At 53.4% G+C, this 19006-nt stretch overlaps 1 protein-coding gene across 4 annotated transcripts in view; it reads left to right on the forward strand.

The window, feature by feature from the left end:
- Nucleotides 1-19006, forward strand: part of TLN1 (talin 1) — a 31531-nt gene that overhangs the window by 9784 nt on the left and 2741 nt on the right. For 3 of the 4 annotated variants that reach the window (XM_053204945.1, XM_027039393.2, XM_053204944.1), the window contains exons 10-50: nt 69-224; nt 973-1074; nt 1237-1313; nt 1537-1717; nt 1866-1979; nt 2102-2210; nt 2430-2638; nt 2757-2855; nt 3250-3300; nt 3854-4021; nt 4186-4480; nt 5050-5216; nt 6027-6155; nt 6334-6450; nt 6538-6651; nt 6843-6977; nt 7130-7258; nt 7807-7909; nt 8033-8241; nt 8602-8721; nt 8929-9126; nt 9323-9462; nt 9645-9738; nt 9841-9930; nt 10040-10162; nt 11322-11465; nt 11940-12101; nt 12336-12476; nt 12570-12751; nt 12943-13075; nt 13282-13383; nt 13473-13643; nt 13735-13884; nt 13994-14095; nt 14172-14291; nt 15145-15291; nt 15465-15631; nt 15746-15929; nt 16020-16145; nt 16241-16357; nt 18695-18880. In XM_053204945.1, the coding sequence (XP_053060920.1) occupies nt 69-224; nt 973-1074; nt 1237-1313; nt 1537-1717; nt 1866-1979; nt 2102-2210; nt 2430-2638; nt 2757-2855; nt 3250-3300; nt 3854-4021; nt 4186-4480; nt 5050-5216; nt 6027-6155; nt 6334-6450; nt 6538-6651; nt 6843-6977; nt 7130-7258; nt 7807-7909; nt 8033-8241; nt 8602-8721; nt 8929-9126; nt 9323-9462; nt 9645-9738; nt 9841-9930; nt 10040-10162; nt 11322-11465; nt 11940-12101; nt 12336-12476; nt 12570-12751; nt 12943-13075; nt 13282-13383; nt 13473-13643; nt 13735-13884; nt 13994-14095; nt 14172-14291; nt 15145-15291; nt 15465-15631; nt 15746-15929; nt 16020-16145; nt 16241-16357; nt 18695-18880 (5763 nt within the window). The remainder of the gene's footprint in view (nt 1-68; nt 225-972; nt 1075-1236; nt 1314-1536; nt 1718-1865; nt 1980-2101; nt 2211-2429; nt 2639-2756; nt 2856-3249; nt 3301-3853; nt 4022-4185; nt 4481-5049; nt 5217-6026; nt 6156-6333; nt 6451-6537; nt 6652-6842; nt 6978-7129; nt 7259-7806; nt 7910-8032; nt 8242-8601; nt 8722-8928; nt 9127-9322; nt 9463-9644; nt 9739-9840; nt 9931-10039; nt 10163-11321; nt 11466-11939; nt 12102-12335; nt 12477-12569; nt 12752-12942; nt 13076-13281; nt 13384-13472; nt 13644-13734; nt 13885-13993; nt 14096-14171; nt 14292-15144; nt 15292-15464; nt 15632-15745; nt 15930-16019; nt 16146-16240; nt 16358-18694; nt 18881-19006) is intronic. The other variant, XM_053204946.1, reaches the window with a different exon arrangement.

The raw sequence follows: 19006 nt of genomic DNA on the forward strand, positions 1-19006 counted from the left end.
TTGTGGTCTAGATCTGATCTGCTCATTCACCTCTCTGGCACTAATACCAACAACAATCTGCCTCACAGGAAAAGATGAAAGGAAAGAACAAGCTGGTGCCCAGGCTTCTGGGCATCACTAAGGAGTGTGTGATGCGAGTGGATGAGAAGACCAAAGAGGTGATCCAGGAATGGAGCCTCACCAACATCAAACGCTGGGCTGCCTCTCCTAAGAGCTTCACCCTGGTGAGTCCGGGTGCCCAGGAGGGAAAGGGCTTTGGAATTTCCAGACGGGGGCAGCTGAGAGGTCTCTCCCCTCCCTTGGGATAGTGCACTGAATGTGACTTCAGAAAAAAGGAGGACTTTACAGGACCCTGGGGGTCAGAGAGAAGGAGAAGCTTTGCTGGAGAGTTGTGCTTAAATGACACAATCTTTGCAGTCCACAGAACTTAACTGTAGCCAGCAAACTGAGCTCACAGGAGACTTGGGGAGAGGGAAGAAAAAGGTGAAAGAAAGAAAAATAAGCCTCCCCTCTTTCAGCAGCAACTATACAATAGTTTTCCCCCTGGCTTTATATTTTGGTATTAGGGATTAGAAACTGATACCACCTCAATGAAGTGCCCTATCGAGGGGACAAGAATTTAATAAAGGCTATTTTTCCATTTTGGATACTAGTGCTAACTTTCCATTATGGTCATTCAATGACAAATGTTTGTGTCTTCCCAGCTTTATTATCAGGGTGAGAGAAAAGCTATTTCTTAGACAGCATGCATTTGAAACTATGTAGCATAGAGACTGCTCCTCAGAAACAAAATGTTGCCCTCCAGGGAGAAAAATAAAGAAATGGGAAATTGAAGAAGGGTAGGCTTCTCTCTAGAGGGCTGTTGGCAGGGGAAGACACCCTCACCAGCTTGGCCTTGGGGCTCCCATCCTACCCTTTTCCATCGTGGGTAGATGCAGGCTCTCCCACTGAGCCCCCACCTTGTCACCCTAGGATTTCGGGGACTACCAGGATGGCTACTACTCAGTACAGACAACGGAAGGGGAGCAGATCGCACAGCTCATCGCCGGCTACATTGATATCATCCTTAAGAAGGTGCCTGCCCCAGCCTTTTCCTTATCTTCCCTCACCTTCTACCCAAGCCAGTCCTTTAGAAGTGAGGACTCAGGTTCTGGAAAAAGACTGAGTAGGGAAAGAAGAGGCTGTTTTTCCCTGCCTCTCTCTTCTTTAATTCTTGTTTCTTTTTCCTTCCTACAGAAAAAAAGCAAGGATCACTTTGGGCTGGAAGGAGACGAGGAGTCTACTATGCTAGAGGACTCAGTGTCCCCCAAAAAGTACGAAGGTTGCTGGGCTGATCCCATCCCCCAGGGGCAGGGAAGGCAGGGCTTGACTCCAACAACTGTTGAGGGGTGGGGAGTCCCTAGGATGGTTCCTTAACCGGTCACAGGCTATCACACATCCCCCTAGACCACAGGACCTGCAAAGGTAGTACAGCTGGGTGGCAAGGGGGTTAAGACAACAGTCCTCTGAGTGCCGCCCCGTGTGTCCCCTCTCTAGGTCGACAGTCCTTCAGCAGCAGTATAACCGGGTGGGGAAAGTAGAGCACGGCTCTGTGGCCCTGCCTGCCATCATGCGCTCTGGAGCCTCTGGTCCTGAGAATTTCCAGGTGGGCAGCATGCCACCTGCCCAGCAACAGATTACCAGCGGCCAGATGCACCGGGGACACATGCCCCCTTTGGTAAGAGTGCTTCTACTGCCACCACGGTACCAGGCCTTCCTCCCCATATCAGCTGTTTGTCTTCCCACGTCCCTGTTCGTAGTCCTGTCCCCAGCCCACCTCCTCTTTCCTCTAAGCGTTCTCTGTTTCTCCTCCCCTTGTCTTGTAGACATCAGCCCAGCAGGCACTCACTGGGACCATTAACTCTAGCATGCAGGCTGTGCAAGCCGCCCAGGCCACTCTGGATGACTTTGACACTCTGCCCCCTCTGGGCCAGGATGCTGTGAGTATGGGACGGAGGAGAGGCCAGCGGTGCTGAGGCTGGGACTCACAGGAACGGGATCGGGGTTAACCGGACCAGAGCAGATCCTGAACTTTGCCTCTCTCTCTCTCTCTCTCTTTCAGGCCTCTAAGGCCTGGCGTAAGAACAAGATGGATGAATCAAAGCATGAGATCCACTCCCAGGTAGATGCCATCACAGCTGGTACTGCCTCCGTGGTGAACCTGACAGCAGGTAGGCCGGATGCCAAGTCCTATCTGTATGTGGTGGGGGTGGGGGAGGAGGAGCACGTGCAGGCGCCAAGTGTGACTGGCTCCGGGTGGGACTGCCGCTCAACTCAGGGAAGAGACCGTGTCTCTCTCGGCACACGTTTGTGACTAACGCCTGTGATTGCCCCTCTCTAGCCCATTGTCTGGCCTGCTCGCCTCACGTGTGCTCCTCTTCCTCCCTCAGGGGACCCCGCGGAGACAGACTACACGGCAGTGGGCTGTGCAGTCACCACGATCTCCTCCAACCTGACGGAGATGTCCCGCGGCGTGAAGCTGCTGGCCGCCCTGCTGGAGGACGAAGGCAGCAGTGGCCGGCCTCTGCTGCAGGCCGCGAAGGGCCTTGCCGGGGCGGTGTCAGAGCTGCTGCGCAGCGCCCAGCCAGCCAGCGCTGAGGTCAGGGGCCACGGCTGGCACTAGGGAGGAGACCCCAAAGGAGGAGGGGGCAGTCCAGATTGTGGGATGGAAGTGTGGGACCTGTGGGCAGCTTCTGACCGGTGTCCACTCTCCACAGCCCCGTCAGAACCTGCTGCAAGCAGCTGGGAACGTGGGCCAGGCCAGTGGGGAGCTGTTGCAGCAAATTGGGGAAAGCGATACTGACCCCCACTTCCAGGTTAGTGACTTACCCAGCCCCTAGAACGGAAGCTTCTTGGAAGTAACCTCTGACCCTGAATCCAGCTCCTAGTCCTGTTACTACAAAGTGACTTCTCAGCGCCAAACGGAACATCTGTTTGCAGGGAATGACACTGGGAACCTCCATTCCCTTTTGAGGGCATGAAAATTTAGAACCCCTGAATCCAAACTGAATCTACCAGGTCACCCTTGGCTGATGATATTTTGTAGTCGCCTGCCATCTTCTCCTTGTCTTCCCCATATATAGCCTTTGTCCCAACTCGACATCTTGAACCTGCCTCCATGCCACCCTGAGGACACTGTTCCTCTAGCTCCCCCTTCCCCACCCCATGCCAGTTTCCTCAGCTGACTTGTCATCTGGATTTCCCACGCAGATATGTGCACCCAGAGGGGCTGGGGTTCGATCTCCCCCCGAACCCCCCACGGTAATGGCCTCTGGCCTGGGCCTTCCCAGCTTTGTTCTCTCTGAGCCGCATACACTCGCTCTGCACCTCTCCCCCAGCCTCCTCGGGGGGCAGAACATGATGGAGATGGGGAGGCATGTCACAGGCAGGACTTGGGAAAATGGGATCCGGGAGGGTTGTATGGGGTCTTGTACTCCAGGGTGACTGCTTCCAACCAAGATTGAGAAGAAATGGGGAAAAAAAGCTGGGGGTGGGAGGGACCCCAAGAGGTACCTCTCTCCATCCCATTGTAACAGCACCGCCCCTCCCTCCCTATTGCGGTCCGAGTGTATCCGCCTCGTGCGTTTCTCCCTCTGGTGTAGGCTCTCTTTCTCTCGGTGTGGGTTTGTTCCTTGGTGGGTATTCTGTCCTACTGGGCGCTCAAGGCAGGGGCTTGGGGTAGCTTCTGGTTGCTTCTGCATACACTATCCAGTGATTGGAGTCAGTGGGAATAATGAAACCGCTCATGCCTCTGAGAAGGGTCCATGGATCCCACGCTCGATCTTAGGCCATGCTGACAGTTCTTTTCTCACAGGACGTACTAATGCAGCTAGCCAAGGCCGTGGCAAGTGCTGCAGCTGCCTTGGTCCTCAAGGCCAAGAGTGTGGCCCAGCGGACAGAGGACTCAGGGCTTCAGACCCAGGTCATTGCTGCAGCGACACAGTGTGCCTTGTCTACCTCCCAGCTGGTGGCCTGTACCAAGGTGAGCCACAAAGGTTGCATTAGCCTGTGCTGAGGGGTGATGGTGCCACACACAGGAGCCTCTCATTTCACCTCTCTGGCTCCTTCTTACCTATTCCGGTGGCTGTGGGACTCCTCACGACTCCTTTCCATTGCCTTCATCTCTGACACTTGCTTTGCCCACAGGTGGTGGCACCTACAATCAGCTCACCTGTCTGCCAAGAGCAGCTGGTGGAGGCCGGACGCCTGGTGGCCAAAGCGGTGGAGGGCTGTGTGTCCGCCTCCCAGGCAGCCACGGACGATGGGCAGCTGCTGCGGGGGGTAGGAGCGGCGGCCACAGCTGTCACCCAGGCCCTGAATGAGCTGTTGCAGCACGTGAAGGCCCATGCCTCAGGGGCTGGGCCTGCTGGCCGTTATGACCAGGCCACTGACACCATCCTCACTGTCACCGAGAACATCTTCAGTTCCATGGGTGATGCTGGTAAGGACACCACTTCTGGGAAGACAGAGAACCCTGTTGAGGCTTCCCGAGCCCATTGGGCATTCCCTTGCAGACTGCCAGTCCCCGCTAAGGACTCAGCAGAGTAGACCATGTACTTATTAACCTCTCTGAAACTTCCAGTTTCTCATCTGTAAAGCAGGAATGTGATCCCCGTTCTGCCTTCTTTGGTATATTTTGGAGGATATGCAAAAGCATACACAAACGTAGCTGGAAGTTGGAAGGTGGCATTAAGAAATAGCCTTCTCCACTCCACCCTACCTGCTCACTCCCGAAAGGAGTGCACTCCTTCACAAGGAGTGCAAGACTATTTACTGAAAATACTTGTTAGAGACTGTCTTCTCTCCCATAAAAGTTCACCAGGAAATCTGTCCCTCTCCAAGATCTTAAACCCAAAATACAATAACTCCAGGGGAATCACTTTGAGAACCTTTGTGTCTCTTTAACTGCCCCCCAAGAGCCCTATCTACCTTGCCTGCACCCCTTTCCCCCACCCTGGCACCCTCGCAGTGTCTCTGGCTTCCTTACCTGATAGTGCTCTGTCCTCTCAGGTGAGATGGTACGACAGGCTCGCATCCTAGCCCAAGCCACCTCTGACCTGGTCAATGCCATCAAGGCTGATGCCGAGGGGGAGAGTGATCTGGAGAATTCTCGCAAGCTATTAAGCGCTGCTAAGATCCTGGCCGATGCCACAGCCAAGATGGTGGAGGCTGCCAAGGTACGAGCCTTCTGTGGCCAACTCCCAGACTGAGACCTGAAGGGAAGTGGAAGGGTCCAGATGGTCACCCTTTTCTGATGGGAGAGACCCAAGAAAAGCAGAAAATATAAGAGCACTCAGGAAGTAAAGGCACCCTCAGCTTCAGATGCATAGGGGCCCAGGCTTCCAGCCACTGTGACTGCCAGGGTACTTGGTGACCGACATGCCCTTTTTCTTCCTCTGAGTCCACGCTCTGCTATCCTTACTTTTCCCTACTTTGTTGCCACCACCTGCCTGCTTCCTGGATCCCTCTGCTTCATGGCCTGTCCTGGGAATGCATATAAGCACTCAGTCCTGGGGCCTCTGCTGCCAGCAGTACAGAGAAAGACAGGCAGTGGGACACAGGGTGCAGACGACCGTCGGGAAGAAGCCGAGAGGTTCTTGCACTCCCCGGGCTCTGGGGCTTTCCAGTTTGCAGGAGTAACCAGCTCCCCTGCTTTGGTTTTTGAAATCCCTGCTCTAAACTGAGTCCTCCTTGTCCCAAAGAGCCTTAAACACACCCTTTTGCCAGTGGCATTTAGGGGGCAGTAGGGAAAGAAACATGGCTTCTTCCCCCAAAAGGGAAAGAAGAAACGGTTCTACCTAAAAAGGGCCCCAAGGGAATCTAGGGGCCCCCTGATTCCCCTTTGCCTGCTTGAGGCAGCTCATCTCAGCTGTGATTACCTTTCAGTGGGGACTTTAGGAAAACATTTGAGTCTGGAGAGGTCAGAGCAGAGCTTATTTGGGGCGCACAGGGATGCTGGGTGAGGACCGTCTCTCCACTTCTCTCAGGGAGCAGCCGCTCACCCTGACAGTGAGGAGCAGCAGCAGCGGCTGCGGGAGGCGGCTGAGGGTCTGCGCATGGCCACCAATGCGGCTGCGCAGAATGCCATCAAGAAGAAGCTGGTGCAGCGCCTGGAGGTGAAGCTAGGAAATAACCCAGGAGCGGGAGTGTGGGTGCTGTGGGAGGAATGAAACCGGGAGGGTTGTGCAGAGAGAGACTCTGTCACTGTTTCCTTGTGGGATAGTGTGGCCAGGGTGAGCCAGGGACTGGGCAGGGGAGCGCCTGGGGCTTGTCCTAACTACTCTGTCCTCACAGCACGCAGCCAAACAGGCTGCAGCCTCAGCTACACAGACTATTGCGGCAGCCCAGCATGCAGCCTCCACCCCCAAGGCCTCTGCTGGCCCCCAGCCTGTGCTGGTGCAGAGCTGCAAGGTGAGACTTGGTGGGAGGAGATGTGGGACGAGTGGGACTTTCCCCCAGTCTATGGGGAGGTGGCTCTCATGACATTTTCACCCACAGGCTGTGGCAGAACAGATTCCACTGCTGGTGCAGGGCGTCCGAGGGAGCCAAGCTCAGCCCGACAGTCCCAGTGCTCAGCTGGCCCTCATTGCTGCAAGCCAGAGCTTCCTGCAGGCAAGGCACCCTCTCCCCACCTCTCAGACGAGACCCTTCCCACCCTTCTAAATCCCCTAGATCACCCACAGTTTGAAGCTCTACCGGTAGCATCCTTCCCAGACTGAGCTGCGGCACTCAGTGTCCAAACCATCTTTAGTCCCTGTACCCAAGCAAATGGTACATTCATCTGCCCACCTGTTCCTCAACAGCCAGGTGGGAAGATGGTGGCCGCTGCAAAGGCCTCAGTGCCAACAATTCAGGACCAGGCTTCGGCCATGCAGCTGAGTCAGTGTGCTAAAAACCTTGGCACTGCATTGGCTGAACTTCGGACCGCTGCCCAGAAGGTAAGGGAGCTGGCCATCTTTGGAAAATGAGGGTGGAGTTCTGGGGTGATGGGGAGTCTGCAGAATAACCTAAAACAGGGATAATTGTATAACATGGGACATTAGTGGGACACAGCAGTACCTCTTGTACCCAGACTTCCTTGTTATTGTAGGCTCAGGAAGCATGTGGGCCTTTGGAGATGGATTCTGCACTGAGTGTGGTACAGAATCTAGAGAGAGATCTGCAGGAAGTGAAGGCAGCAGCTCGAGATGGCAAACTTAAACCCTTACCTGGGGAGACCGTAAGTATTCTTAAGACCTTTTTTTTTTTTTTTTCAATGTTTGTTTATTTTTGAGAGCGAGAGTGCAAGCAGGGAAGGGCAGAGAGAGAGGCAGACACAGAATCCAAAGTAGACTCCAGGCTCTGAGCTGTCAGCACGGAGCCTGATGCAGGGCTCAAAGCCATGAACCATAAGATCATGACCTGAGCCAAAGTCAATGCTTAACCGACTAAGCCACCCAGGTGCCCCTAAGATCTCATTCTTTGTTTGTTTGTTTGTTTTGTTTTTATATTATTTTTGGGAGAGCGCAAGCGGGATAGGGGCAGAGAGAGGGGGACAGAGGATCTGAAGCAGGCTCTGCGCTGAGCCAAAGTTGGACGCTCAACCAACTGAGCCACCCAGATGCCCCCCTTAAGACCTCGTTCTTAATCAGACTCTGAGGTTTTCTTTTCTGCCTGCACCCCGGAGCTGCCCAAAACCTTCATTAAACTGCCAGCTGACCTCAACTAGTTTCTTAAGTTCCCTTTTCCTGGTTCCTTCTGCACCTGAGTCTCCTGCTTCTTCCCTAGATGGAGAAATGTGCCCAGGACCTGGGAAACAGCACCAAAGCTGTGAGCTCTGCCATTGCCCAGCTGCTGGGGGAGGTTGCCCAGGGCAATGAGAATTATGCAGGTATGTGGGCAGGGCTGGGAATGGAGCTGGGAGCAGGAGCTAAACGAGGGATAGAGCTGATGGAGAAAGCCACTGGAACCAGGGCCTGGCAGTGAAAGCCCCTTTTCCCTTCTGTCTCCCCAGGGATTGCAGCTAGGGAAGTGGCAGGTGGGCTGCGGTCACTGGCCCAGGCTGCTAGGGGTGTAGCTGCCCTGACATCGGATCCTGCAGTGCAAGCTATCGTGCTTGACACGGCCAGCGATGTTCTGGATAAGGCCAGCAGCCTCATTGAGGAAGCAAAGAAGGCAGCTGGCCATCCAGGGGACCCTGAGAGCCAGCAACGGCTTGCCCAGGTCAGGTTTGGGAAACAGACCGCTTCCCCGTACGGCCCACCCTGACTGGAACAGAGTCTCAGCCACACTGACAGACACCTTCTCAGGTCTGCTCTTGACAGCTCTTGTCTGGATTCCACCCTTTCCCTCAGTCCTAGTAGAAGTGTCTCAACCTGCAGCAGGGTTTAGCTGAACGCCAAGCGTGGGGCAGTTTGGTCACTATCACTTGAAACTCTAACTTCAGCCCCTTCAGGTACACACGCCCTTTCCTCCTCACTTTTAGGTGCAGTAGAGCGCTTATTTCCCAGGTCCCATGAGTGGAGGAGGTGCTCTCCCAAATGGTTTCTTTTTTGGCAACACCCGTCTCCTTTTCTACCTCAGGTGGCTAAAGCAGTGACTCAGGCCCTGAACCGCTGTGTCAGCTGCCTGCCTGGCCAGCGAGATGTGGACAATGCCCTGCGAGCGGTGGGAGATGCCAGCAAGCGACTCCTGAGTGACTCGGTAGGAAGACTAGGGGTGTGGGGGGCACGTAAGAGCTGAAGACTCCAAGCTTCTCTCCACGTCTAGACCTCTCCTTGACCTTGACTTCCCAGTTTTACCCTCTTTTGTTACTCCCAGGCTCAGTGCCCACCTCCCAGCACTCCTTGACTAGACTCTCCCTCACATCGTCCCCCATGCTGGCTTCTGACTTTCTTTCTGACCCCGCAGCTTCCCCCCAGCACTGGGACATTTCAGGAAGCTCAGAGCCGGCTGAATGACGCTGCTGCTGGGCTGAATCAGGCAGCCACAGAACTAGTGCAGGCTTCTCGGGGAACCCCTCAGGACCTGGCCCGAGCCTCAGGTCGATTTGGACAGGACTTCAGCACATTCCTGGAAGCTGGTGTGGAGATGGCGGGACAGGCACCGGTATGCAAAGGCATGGGGTCTGTTTCAGGGGTTAGACAAGAGGTGCCTGTGTGACTGCATGGTCCTAACCTCTGCCTGGCTCCCCCCACCCCCCACCCCCCTCTAGCACTATTTGAGTGTCTAGGACACAGAGCCTTTTAGAGACAGATAAGAAAGGACTGACTGGACAACATGTTGACCTTTTCGCCTTCAACAGAGCCAGGAGGACCGGGCCCAGATCGTGTCCAACTTGAAGGGCATCTCTATGTCTTCAAGCAAACTTCTTCTGGCTGCCAAGGCCCTATCCACAGACCCTGCTTCCCCCAACCTCAAGAGTCAGCTGGCTGCAGCTGCCCGGTAAGTAGGAGCTGGGAAGCCCAGCCCTGGAATGTTGAAGAGACTGGGGACAGGACATGTCATGGGAAGTCCCAGCTTAGGAATGGTTACAGATGAAAGAGAAATAGCTAAAGACTTTCTATGCGTATAGGACCCAAGAATGATGACCTGTGCATGCATTCACTCAACTCTGTTCCTCCCAGGGCGGTGACCGACAGCATCAACCAGCTCATCACCATGTGTACCCAGCAGGCGCCAGGCCAGAAAGAGTGTGACAATGCCCTGCGAGAATTGGAGGTGGGTGCTTGGCAGGCTAAGTGCTGTGAGGTTAAGGAAGGTACTCTGGGTTTGGGGGTCAAAAAGGTGTCTTGAACCTTACTTTGTCCTCCCCCTATACAGACAGTCCGAGAACTCCTGGAGAACCCAGTCCAGCCCATCAATGACCTGTCCTACTTTGGCTGCCTCGACAGTGTAATGGAGAACTCAAAGGTAAGTGTGGCAAGGAACTCGGAGGGCAGAGGACAGGAAGATGGAACTAGGGACTCCTCTACCCCTCTGAGGACAGGAACTGGCTCTCCTGAAACCCTCTGTTTCTTAGGTACTGGGCGAGGCCATGACGGGCATCTCCCAAAACGCCAAGAACGGAAACCTGCCGGAGTTTGGGGAAGCCATTGCCACGGCCTCCAAAGCCCTCTGTGGCTTCACCGAGGCGGCTGCTCAGGTTATTCCCCTGCGACGGTCCCTGCAATACCTCTGCTTTCTCTACCCCACCTCCTCAACAGCCGGGCACTTGAGTAGATAATCAAGAAGTTACGTTTGCAAAACCAACTCTGTGGAAACTAGTTCTTTCCCCTTCTGAGTGGGAGTGTTTGTCAGCAATCATAGAATACCAACAGTTCTGGCTGCTGTCACCCCTGAGCCCCTGATACCTTGGGTTATGATTATACTGTCTAATGAGGGGGCCTTTTCCAGCCCTGGCTTTCTTGGTATATGCTAATTACCAAGTGCAAGTCATTTTTCACATAGTTACTACTTTATTAAAACAGTGCCAGTAACTAAATTTCCAGTTATTTGAGTCATCGCTTAACTGTGCCTTTTTATGCAGTTGTGAAGTATAAACACAACCCATTAGCTATGAGACTGTTTTGCTTTAGTATATGAAGCCTTAAGACAAACTGGCTTGAGAGTTCATCTCAGAGTGTTTCTCTGAAAGCCTCAATCTTGCTTCCTCAATCTCCCCTATTGCCCTTTGCCCTGTTCTGTTGGGTGGCCTCTTTTTTATGGTATGAAAAGCACAAAGAGGAAACAGAAGAGCTACCATGTGTTAAATGAAGTATGAATCAAACCTATGATGGTCTTCTAATCGTAAAAATAAATTTGGCAATCGTTATACCAACCCTTCCCTCTTTCCAAATCTCTGAAGCTTGGAAGTGTTATAAATGAAAATGATCCTAACAACCTTCCCAGTATTGGAACTGTTTCAAAGAGACTTTGTGCTCATGCACATGTGTGTGCACGTGTGTGTGGCAGGGTGGCTTTCAAACCTTTTTTTATTTCTACTTAGAGTAAGCAGTACTTTTTTCCTTATGATCCAGCAGATACACATCTCAACAGAAGTTTGATTAAACTCTGTGTGTTTTTTCTTTTTTTTTGCTTTTCGTTTTTTGTTTCTTTTACTTTTTTAATCTTCTGAAACGTTCAAACACATTTAACAAAACAGGAGCGTTTTTTTCTTTTTTATAACGTAATTATTATTTGTGAACATACTGCCACTCACACAGAACCCTGGATGCCAGACTTGTCCCTACTATCACTGTTTGATCCCACGTGGGGGATATTCTTGATTTCTCACCCCACTCCCAACCCTTCTCTCTCTCCAGGCTGCGTATCTGGTGGGGGTCTCTGATCCCAATAGCCAAGCAGGGCAGCAAGGACTGGTGGAGCCCACACAGTTCGCCCGTGCAAACCAGGCGATTCAGATGGCCTGTCAGAGTTTGGGGGAGCCTGGCTGTACACAGGCCCAGGTAACTTAAGGGAACAGGTGCTGTGAGCGAGCCTGGGAGAGGGTGGCGGGCCAGGATGGACCGGCCCCGTGAAGAGAGAGGGAGAGGTGAGATGTGGGGAAGTAGAGGCTGGAGACGCATCTGTGACCTTCCACACACAGCTTCTCTGTGGGTGATTGTCTTCTCCTGCCGTGTTTCTTGTCACTCTTAGTTACTGCTAAGTTCACAACTCCTCTGTAGAGCTTTGAATCCACTCTCCTACTTACTCTATTACGGGTTCTCCATCAGTGTGTCTGTCTCTCATTTCCCCTGCCCCATACCGTTCACCTTCGGGTATCTGTCTCCCACATCTTCCCTTTTCAGGTCACTCTGTCCTTCCTAATTAGACTTCCAAAGGTACCGCTTTCCATCCCCAAGCCTGCAGGGGCTCTCGCCTGGGTGTGGAGACTTCCTTCCTGCCCTCATCGTGGCTCTTCCACGTGTCTGTCTCCTCAGGTGCTCTCTGCAGCCACCATTGTGGCCAAACACACCTCTGCACTGTGTAACAGCTGCCGCCTGGCTTCTGCTCGCACCGCCAATCCTACCGCCAAGCGCCAGTTTGTGCAGTCGGCCAAGGAGGTGGCCAACAGCACAGCCAATCTCGTGAAGACTATCAAGGTTGTCAGTGTTTGAAATTCCCAGCCTCCCTCTGACCTGTCCAGTCTTCTCTCCCCTGGTTCCCCCATCAGTCCCTGAAGCCTTCTACCAAATCCCATCTGCCTGAGCCCAAGCCCTATCCTGTCCATACTGCTCATCACCAGCCTCTCCTCACCTCTGGCCCAGGAGAGGAGAGCCAGGCATCACTTTCTTTGCCTACAGTCAGTCCTGAGGGCCTGTCACTTCCACTTCCAGGCGCTTGATGGAGCTTTCACAGAGGAGAACCGTGCCCAGTGCCGAGCAGCAACAGCCCCTCTGCTGGAGGCTGTGGACAATCTGAGTGCCTTTGCATCCAACCCGGAGTTCTCCAGCATTCCTGCCCAGATCAGCCCCGAGGTGAGGCGGTGTGAAGACAAAACCGATGCACCGGCTGCCCCCTCGTCTTTGCAGGAGTCTTGAGACTCACCCCCCTGCCTCTTCTCTCCCCAGGGCCGGGCTGCCATGGAGCCCATCGTGATCTCTGCCAAGACAATGTTGGAGAGTGCCGGGGGACTGATCCAGACAGCCCGGGCCCTAGCAGTCAATCCCCGGGACCCCCCGCGCTGGTCAGTGCTGGCTGGCCACTCCCGTACTGTCTCAGACTCCATCAAGAAGCTTATTACAAGCATGAGGTATTGAGTGGGTAGACAGCCAGTATGACCAGGGAACATACTTGTAGCAGCGTGGGGCGGGGACGAGTAGTGCAATGAGGTGGGATAGTGTTGGAGGGCCCTTGTTGTCCAAGAATCGGGATACGGGGAAAGATAGGCCAGCCTGTTTTAAAGGGATCTTCTTGGTATTGGAGCCTATGATGTATCTATAGGGACAAGGCTCCAGGGCAGCTGGAGTGTGAGACGGCCATTGCAGCTCTGAACAGCTGTCTGCGGGACCTAGACCAGGCTTCCCTCGCTGCGGTCAGCCAACAGCTTGCTCCTCGTGAGGGAATCTCTCAAGAGGTAAGGGGGAACAGGGTTCTACAAAAGGTTGTGTCTGGGAAGAGAGATGGCAGACTCGAGAGGATGGGGGGTCCAGGTGTGTGCCTCACAGAGACATCAAGGGTATGGGAGGAACATTCCAAGGGGACTCCGTCAGTTCAGTATGGAAGGAAGGGGAGGGTCCTGTTCCAGCTCACAGTTAGGGCTAACGTTCACTTCCTCGCCAGGCCTTGCACACTCAGATGCTCACTGCAGTGCAAGAGATCTCTCACCTTATTGAACCGCTGGCCAGTGCCGCACGGGCTGAAGCCTCCCAGCTGGGACACAAGGTACCTGGGAAGACATGCGGGTAGTCCCAAGGTAGGGCAAGCGAGGGTTCCTGGCCCAGCTGACCTTCCACTCGAACCCCTTGCCACAGGTATCCCAGATGGCCCAATACTTTGAGCCGCTCACTCTGGCTGCAGTGGGTGCCGCCTCCAAGACCCTGAGCCACCCACAGCAGATGGCACTCCTGGACCAGACTAAAACCTTGGCAGAGTCTGCCTTACAGTTGCTGTACACAGCCAAGGAGGCTGGCGGGAACCCCAAGGTATCGAGGGCGGGAGGGAGGGTCTGCTAGTAAGAGGTCAGTGAAGCAGGAACAACAGAGCCCGCCTCCACTCACTCACTCTGTCCCACAGCAAGCAGCTCACACCCAGGAAGCCCTGGAGGAGGCTGTGCAGATGATGACAGAGGCCGTAGAGGACCTGACAACGACCCTCAACGAGGCAGCCAGTGCTGCTGGGGTTGTTGGCGGCATGGTGGACTCCATCACCCAGGCCATCAACCAGGTTAGAGTCTTGGGGTGCCTGTGGTCAGTGGCTACCCTGGGCTAGGGTCCCTGAGCACTGTGTCAGACACTCTGATAATCTTCCTACTTCCCCCATCTTCCCCCCTCAGCTAGATGAAGGACCAATGGGTGAACCAGAAGGTTCCTTCGTGGATTACCAGACAACTATGGTGCGGACAGCCAAGGCCATTGCTGTCACCGTTCAAGAGATGGTGAGTTTGGAAGAGTATAAGATTACCCCTGGAGAGCTCAGTTTGGAAATAACTTTACTTCTTCTATTATCATCAGGTAACTAAATCAAACACCAGCCCTGAGGAGCTGGGCCCTCTTGCTAACCAGCTGACCAGTGACTACGGCCGTCTGGCCTCACAGGCCAAGCCTGCAGCTGTGGCTGCTGAGAATGAAGAGGTAAACACGGGGGCAGCTGCCGTGAATATCTTCCCCCAGGCCCTCACAGAAAGTCACAGTGGCGTGCCCCTTGTCCCCATCATGTCAGCCTCTAGGGCTGTCCCACCTTTACTCTGTCTAGTCTTCTATAGAAAAGGGAACACACGCTCAGGACCACTCCACTAAAGAGTGATCAGGGGTGCCTTGGTGGCTCAGTCAGTAAGCATACGACTCTTGATCTTAGGGTCATGATTTCAAACCCTGCGTTGGGCGTGGAGCCTACTTAATTAAAAAAAAGAAAAAAGTGATCAGGGCTGTGTAGGGACAGGATCAAAGTCACAGGGATAAAGGAGATAGCCCACGATCTAGAGATTTCCTGGTCTGCCGCCATTGCCTCTGTCGACACTCCTGCTGTCCTGCAGGTCTATAATCTCTTCTTAGTTCCTCCTTGTTGCAGACCCATGAAGCTCTTCCTTCCCTAAGCTCCTGGCTTTCCAAGAAAGCAAGTAATTGGATCTTAGCATGACACACCTAATCCCCAACCCCAAACCCCTCCCTTACCACATATGGCCAAATTGTAGTCCCTGGCCCTCTGATTCACATCCCCCAGCATAAAGGGCTTCTCCTCCACCTCCTCACTTTGCTTCACATAATCCTCACCAGTTGGTGCCTACATGCTATTATTTTCCATGTGTAGGAGGTGGCCTCCCGCCTGAAGGACATGAAACAGGGAATCTGCACGCTGGGCACTTGTTCTCACCACCCTTTAGTCTACGATGCATGTTTTGTTAGGTCCTTAGTGACTCCTCCAAGCACAGTTGGGGGCACCGTGAGTGTCTTGTAAAATCCATGTCCCTTTCCTATCTGCTCACAGATAGGCGCCCACATCAAGCACCGGGTGCAGGAGCTGGGGCACGGCTGTGCTGCTTTGGTCACCAAGGCAGGCGCCCTACAGTGCAGCCCCAGTGATGCCTACACCAAGAAGGAGCTCATAGAGTGTGCCCGGAGAGTCTCCGAGAAGGTGACGGTGCTCATCCCCATGGACTGGGGGGCTGGCTCCCCTTCCCTGTAGCCTCCCTTCCCATCCTCCTCCAACCTTCCCAGCCCTCTCCTCCGTACCTTTTCCCAGGCACCAGTGACCTTTCCCTTCCACGAGGCACTGACCAGAGTCTCCATGTGACTTTCCTCCCCCAGGTCTCCCACGTGCTGGCTGCACTCCAGGCCGGGAACCGTGGCACCCAGGCCTGCATCACAGCAGCCAGTGCTGTGTCCGGCATCATCGCTGACCTCGACACCACCATCATGTTCGCTACCGCCGGTACCCTCAATCGCGAGGGTGCTGAAACTTTCGCAGACCACCGGTGAGGAGGGAACTGGGCCTCACAGAGGCAAGCGGGGGAGTCGGGGGGAACAGAAGAGGCTGGAGGGGTTGGAGGAGGACTGAGAAGGGCTGACTGGGCTGGGCCCTCCCTCAGGGAAGGCATTCTGAAGACTGCAAAGGTGCTGGTGGAAGACACCAAGGTCCTGGTGCAGAATGCAGCTGGGAGCCAGGAGAAGTTAGCACAGGCTGCCCAGTCCTCCGTGGCCACCATCACCCGCCTTGCTGATGTGGTCAAGCTGGGCGCAGCCAGCCTGGGAGCTGAGGACCCTGAGACACAGGTATCCATTTGACACCCCTAATTCTGGCCAGAAACACTGCCTGTTCCCCCTTTCCCTCCCACAGACCAGAGCCTCTGCTCTCCCATGCAGGTAGTGCTGATCAACGCAGTGAAAGATGTGGCCAAAGCCCTGGGAGACCTCATCAGCGCAACAAAGGCTGCAGCTGGCAAAGTTGGGGATGACCCTGCTGTGTGGCAGCTCAAGAACTCTGCCAAGGTTGGAGGGAATGAGAGAGGGAATGAGGGGCCAATCGGTGCACTTTCTCCTGTTCCTTAAAACGCCCCCCTCTCCAACTCCTCTGATGCCCCCAGGTGATGGTAACCAATGTGACATCATTGCTCAAGACTGTGAAAGCCGTGGAAGATGAAGCCACCAAAGGCACACGAGCCCTGGAGGCAACCACAGAACACATACGGCAGGAGCTGGCGGTGAGCGAGGGTCTGGAGCACTGGGGACTTGGGTTAGAGAGGGATCGAGACAGATTGTGAATCTGTATTTCACATATATTCACGGACAGAAATGTAAAGAGTCGCACTCATTGTCCACGCTCACTGCCAGACTTCCTAAGTGAGCTGCACTGGTGTCTTTCCCTCCCCCACCTACTTAGTCCTCAGCATTTCACAACTGCCTTCCCTCACCCTCCCACTTTCCCCAGTCACCAGTGCCCCTTAGCTGCCACATTCAGTGCCCTCTTCTTGGCCTTCATCTTCTTCAAACATTTCCAAAACATTTGACTTTGTTAACAAGCCTCTCTGGAATCTTTCTTCCTTTGGCCCTCCTGACACTGGCTTTGCTCTTGCTTCTCCAGCATCTCTTCTGTAGTCGTCATCAAACCACCTTCAACCTAGTAAACGTGGAGGCCGGCCCAAAATGGTGCAAATCGCCTGATTTCCCTGTCCTCTTCTTTGGCAAGTTTAACCACTTTCACGATCGTTCTCTGGCAAGCTGACTTCACCTCTGAGTTTAGTTGTTCTCAACTGCCTGTCTGACATCACCACCAAGAGGCCATGCCACCCAGCTTCTGGCCCCCAAGCGACTTCCTCTTCCCATGGTAGCAGCCTCCATCACCTGTGACTTCCCTGTCTTCTTCACCAAATCCCGGCCACTGCAAGTCCTCCCAACCACCCTCCCTTCTCTTCTTTCACCCCTCCTCTCTCTGCCCCGTCAGCACCCTGGTTGGGATCTTCATCCACTCTCCTCCACTTTGATTGCTGTGTTAGTTTTCTGCCTCATCCTCCCCTCTCCCTTCAATCTCTTGTCACTCTCATCTCCTTCTCCTCTTTATCATTTCCAAATTCACCTTTCTGACCCTCTCCTTGGAGAGGAAAGTTAACTGAAATTCTTAATTTTCTGCCTCCCAAACCTTATCTTTCACTCATCTTTCCTGTCTTGGTAAGTGGCACCTTTTAATAACTCAGCTTCTAAAGCCAGGAACGCAGCTGTAATGTTGTTCTCTCGTTCCCACATCTGAACGCATCAGCAAGACCTGTCAGTGCTCCCTCCACGCCGATCTCATGTTCTCTCTTCTCCATCACTACCACCTCCAGATCATCCCCAGTCCTTCCATGCTTCTGTGTATTTGTGCGCTGGCCTCCATCTGTTCTCCCTGCCCCGACACTCACCCCTCTGATGCATTCTCTGTACACTGTAGCCGAATACACTTTTGAAAATATAAATTAGATTGTGTCACTTTGCTTAGAACCCTTTAGTGACTGCCCTGCCATCTTTGGTAAAATCCACTCTTGGCCGCCACTTCCCAGGCCCCTGCCAACTTCCCTAGTCTCATTGGTCTTGCTCCTCGCCCTTCCCCAGCCCCAGGCCGCTGCACTGTCACTCCTGCTGCTGCAGGCCCTTGCACTTGCTTTGCTTCAGCTTTTTTAACATCTGGCTCCTTCCAGTCCTTCAGGCTGAAGCTTAAAGTCCTCTCCTCTGGGTTGCCTGGCTGGCTCAGTCCATAGAGCATGTGACTCTTGATCTCAGGGTTGTGAATTTGAGCCCCACATTGGGTGTAGAAATTACTTTAAAAAATAAAGTAAAATCTTAAAAAAAAAAGCCTCTTCTGAGAGAGGCTTCCCTGGCCATCTACCGGAGAAAGGACTTCACTTTTGTTTCTCAGTACAGCACCCTCTTTACTTCCTTCACAGCCCAGTTCAGTCTCTAGTTTTTCTGTGTGTTTACCTATTTATTGTCTGTGTTCAAAACTATAGGGTAAACTCCATGAGAACAAGGACTTTGTCTCCTTTATTCCCCCATTGCATTCCTAGCACGTCACACAGAATCTACCACTAGCCGATTTTTAATAATTTGCTGGATGAACACATACATCAAAATATTTTTGATTTTTATATGTTATGTAAAAGTCCTAGTTCCTTGGTCTGATAGTCAAGGCCCCAAAAACCTTTTCTTCACCATCCCTGTAATTCTAGAACATTTTTTGGTACTCTCTCACTTGACATTCTGGTTATTCATGCCCCCGTTTACCTAAAATGCCTTCCTGTTATCTATGTCTTTTAAGATGCAGCCCCTTGCCCCGACTCTGCCACTCACCCCCTCAAGGCTTCTCTGTAGTTGAGGAATAAAAACCCAGCTCAAATAACCCAGCTGTGATGTGTGAATGTCTCCAAGGACCTGACCTACAATAAGTACTCATTGAATGTCTGTTCTTGAACACATGGATGAATGAACCGGATTATACAAGTAGAGTGCTACGCTGTCTTATGGTCTCACACACTGTACAATTTTTCTTTTTGTCTTATCTGCAACAGGTCTTCTGTTCTCCAGAGCCACCTGCCAAGACCTCTACCCCAGAAGATTTCATTCGCATGACCAAGGGTATCACTATGGCAACAGCCAAGGCTGTTGCCGCTGGCAACTCCTGTCGCCAGGAGGATGTCATTGCCACAGCTAATCTGAGTCGGCGTGCTATCGCAGATATGCTTCGGGCTTGCAAGGTAAAAACCCTGATAGGCAGAAGCCTGAGACGGCGCGGCAGCTTTGAGGCAAAACACGGGAGGGGCGAAACTGCGGGGGCTTGGGCCTGGAACTCTTTGGGATCCTAAAGCTAACTGTATGGGATA

The sequence above is a fragment of the Acinonyx jubatus genome, chromosome D4, assembly GCF_027475565.1.
Source record: "Acinonyx jubatus isolate Ajub_Pintada_27869175 chromosome D4, VMU_Ajub_asm_v1.0, whole genome shotgun sequence".
Taxonomy (NCBI): Eukaryota; Metazoa; Chordata; class Mammalia; order Carnivora; family Felidae; genus Acinonyx; species Acinonyx jubatus.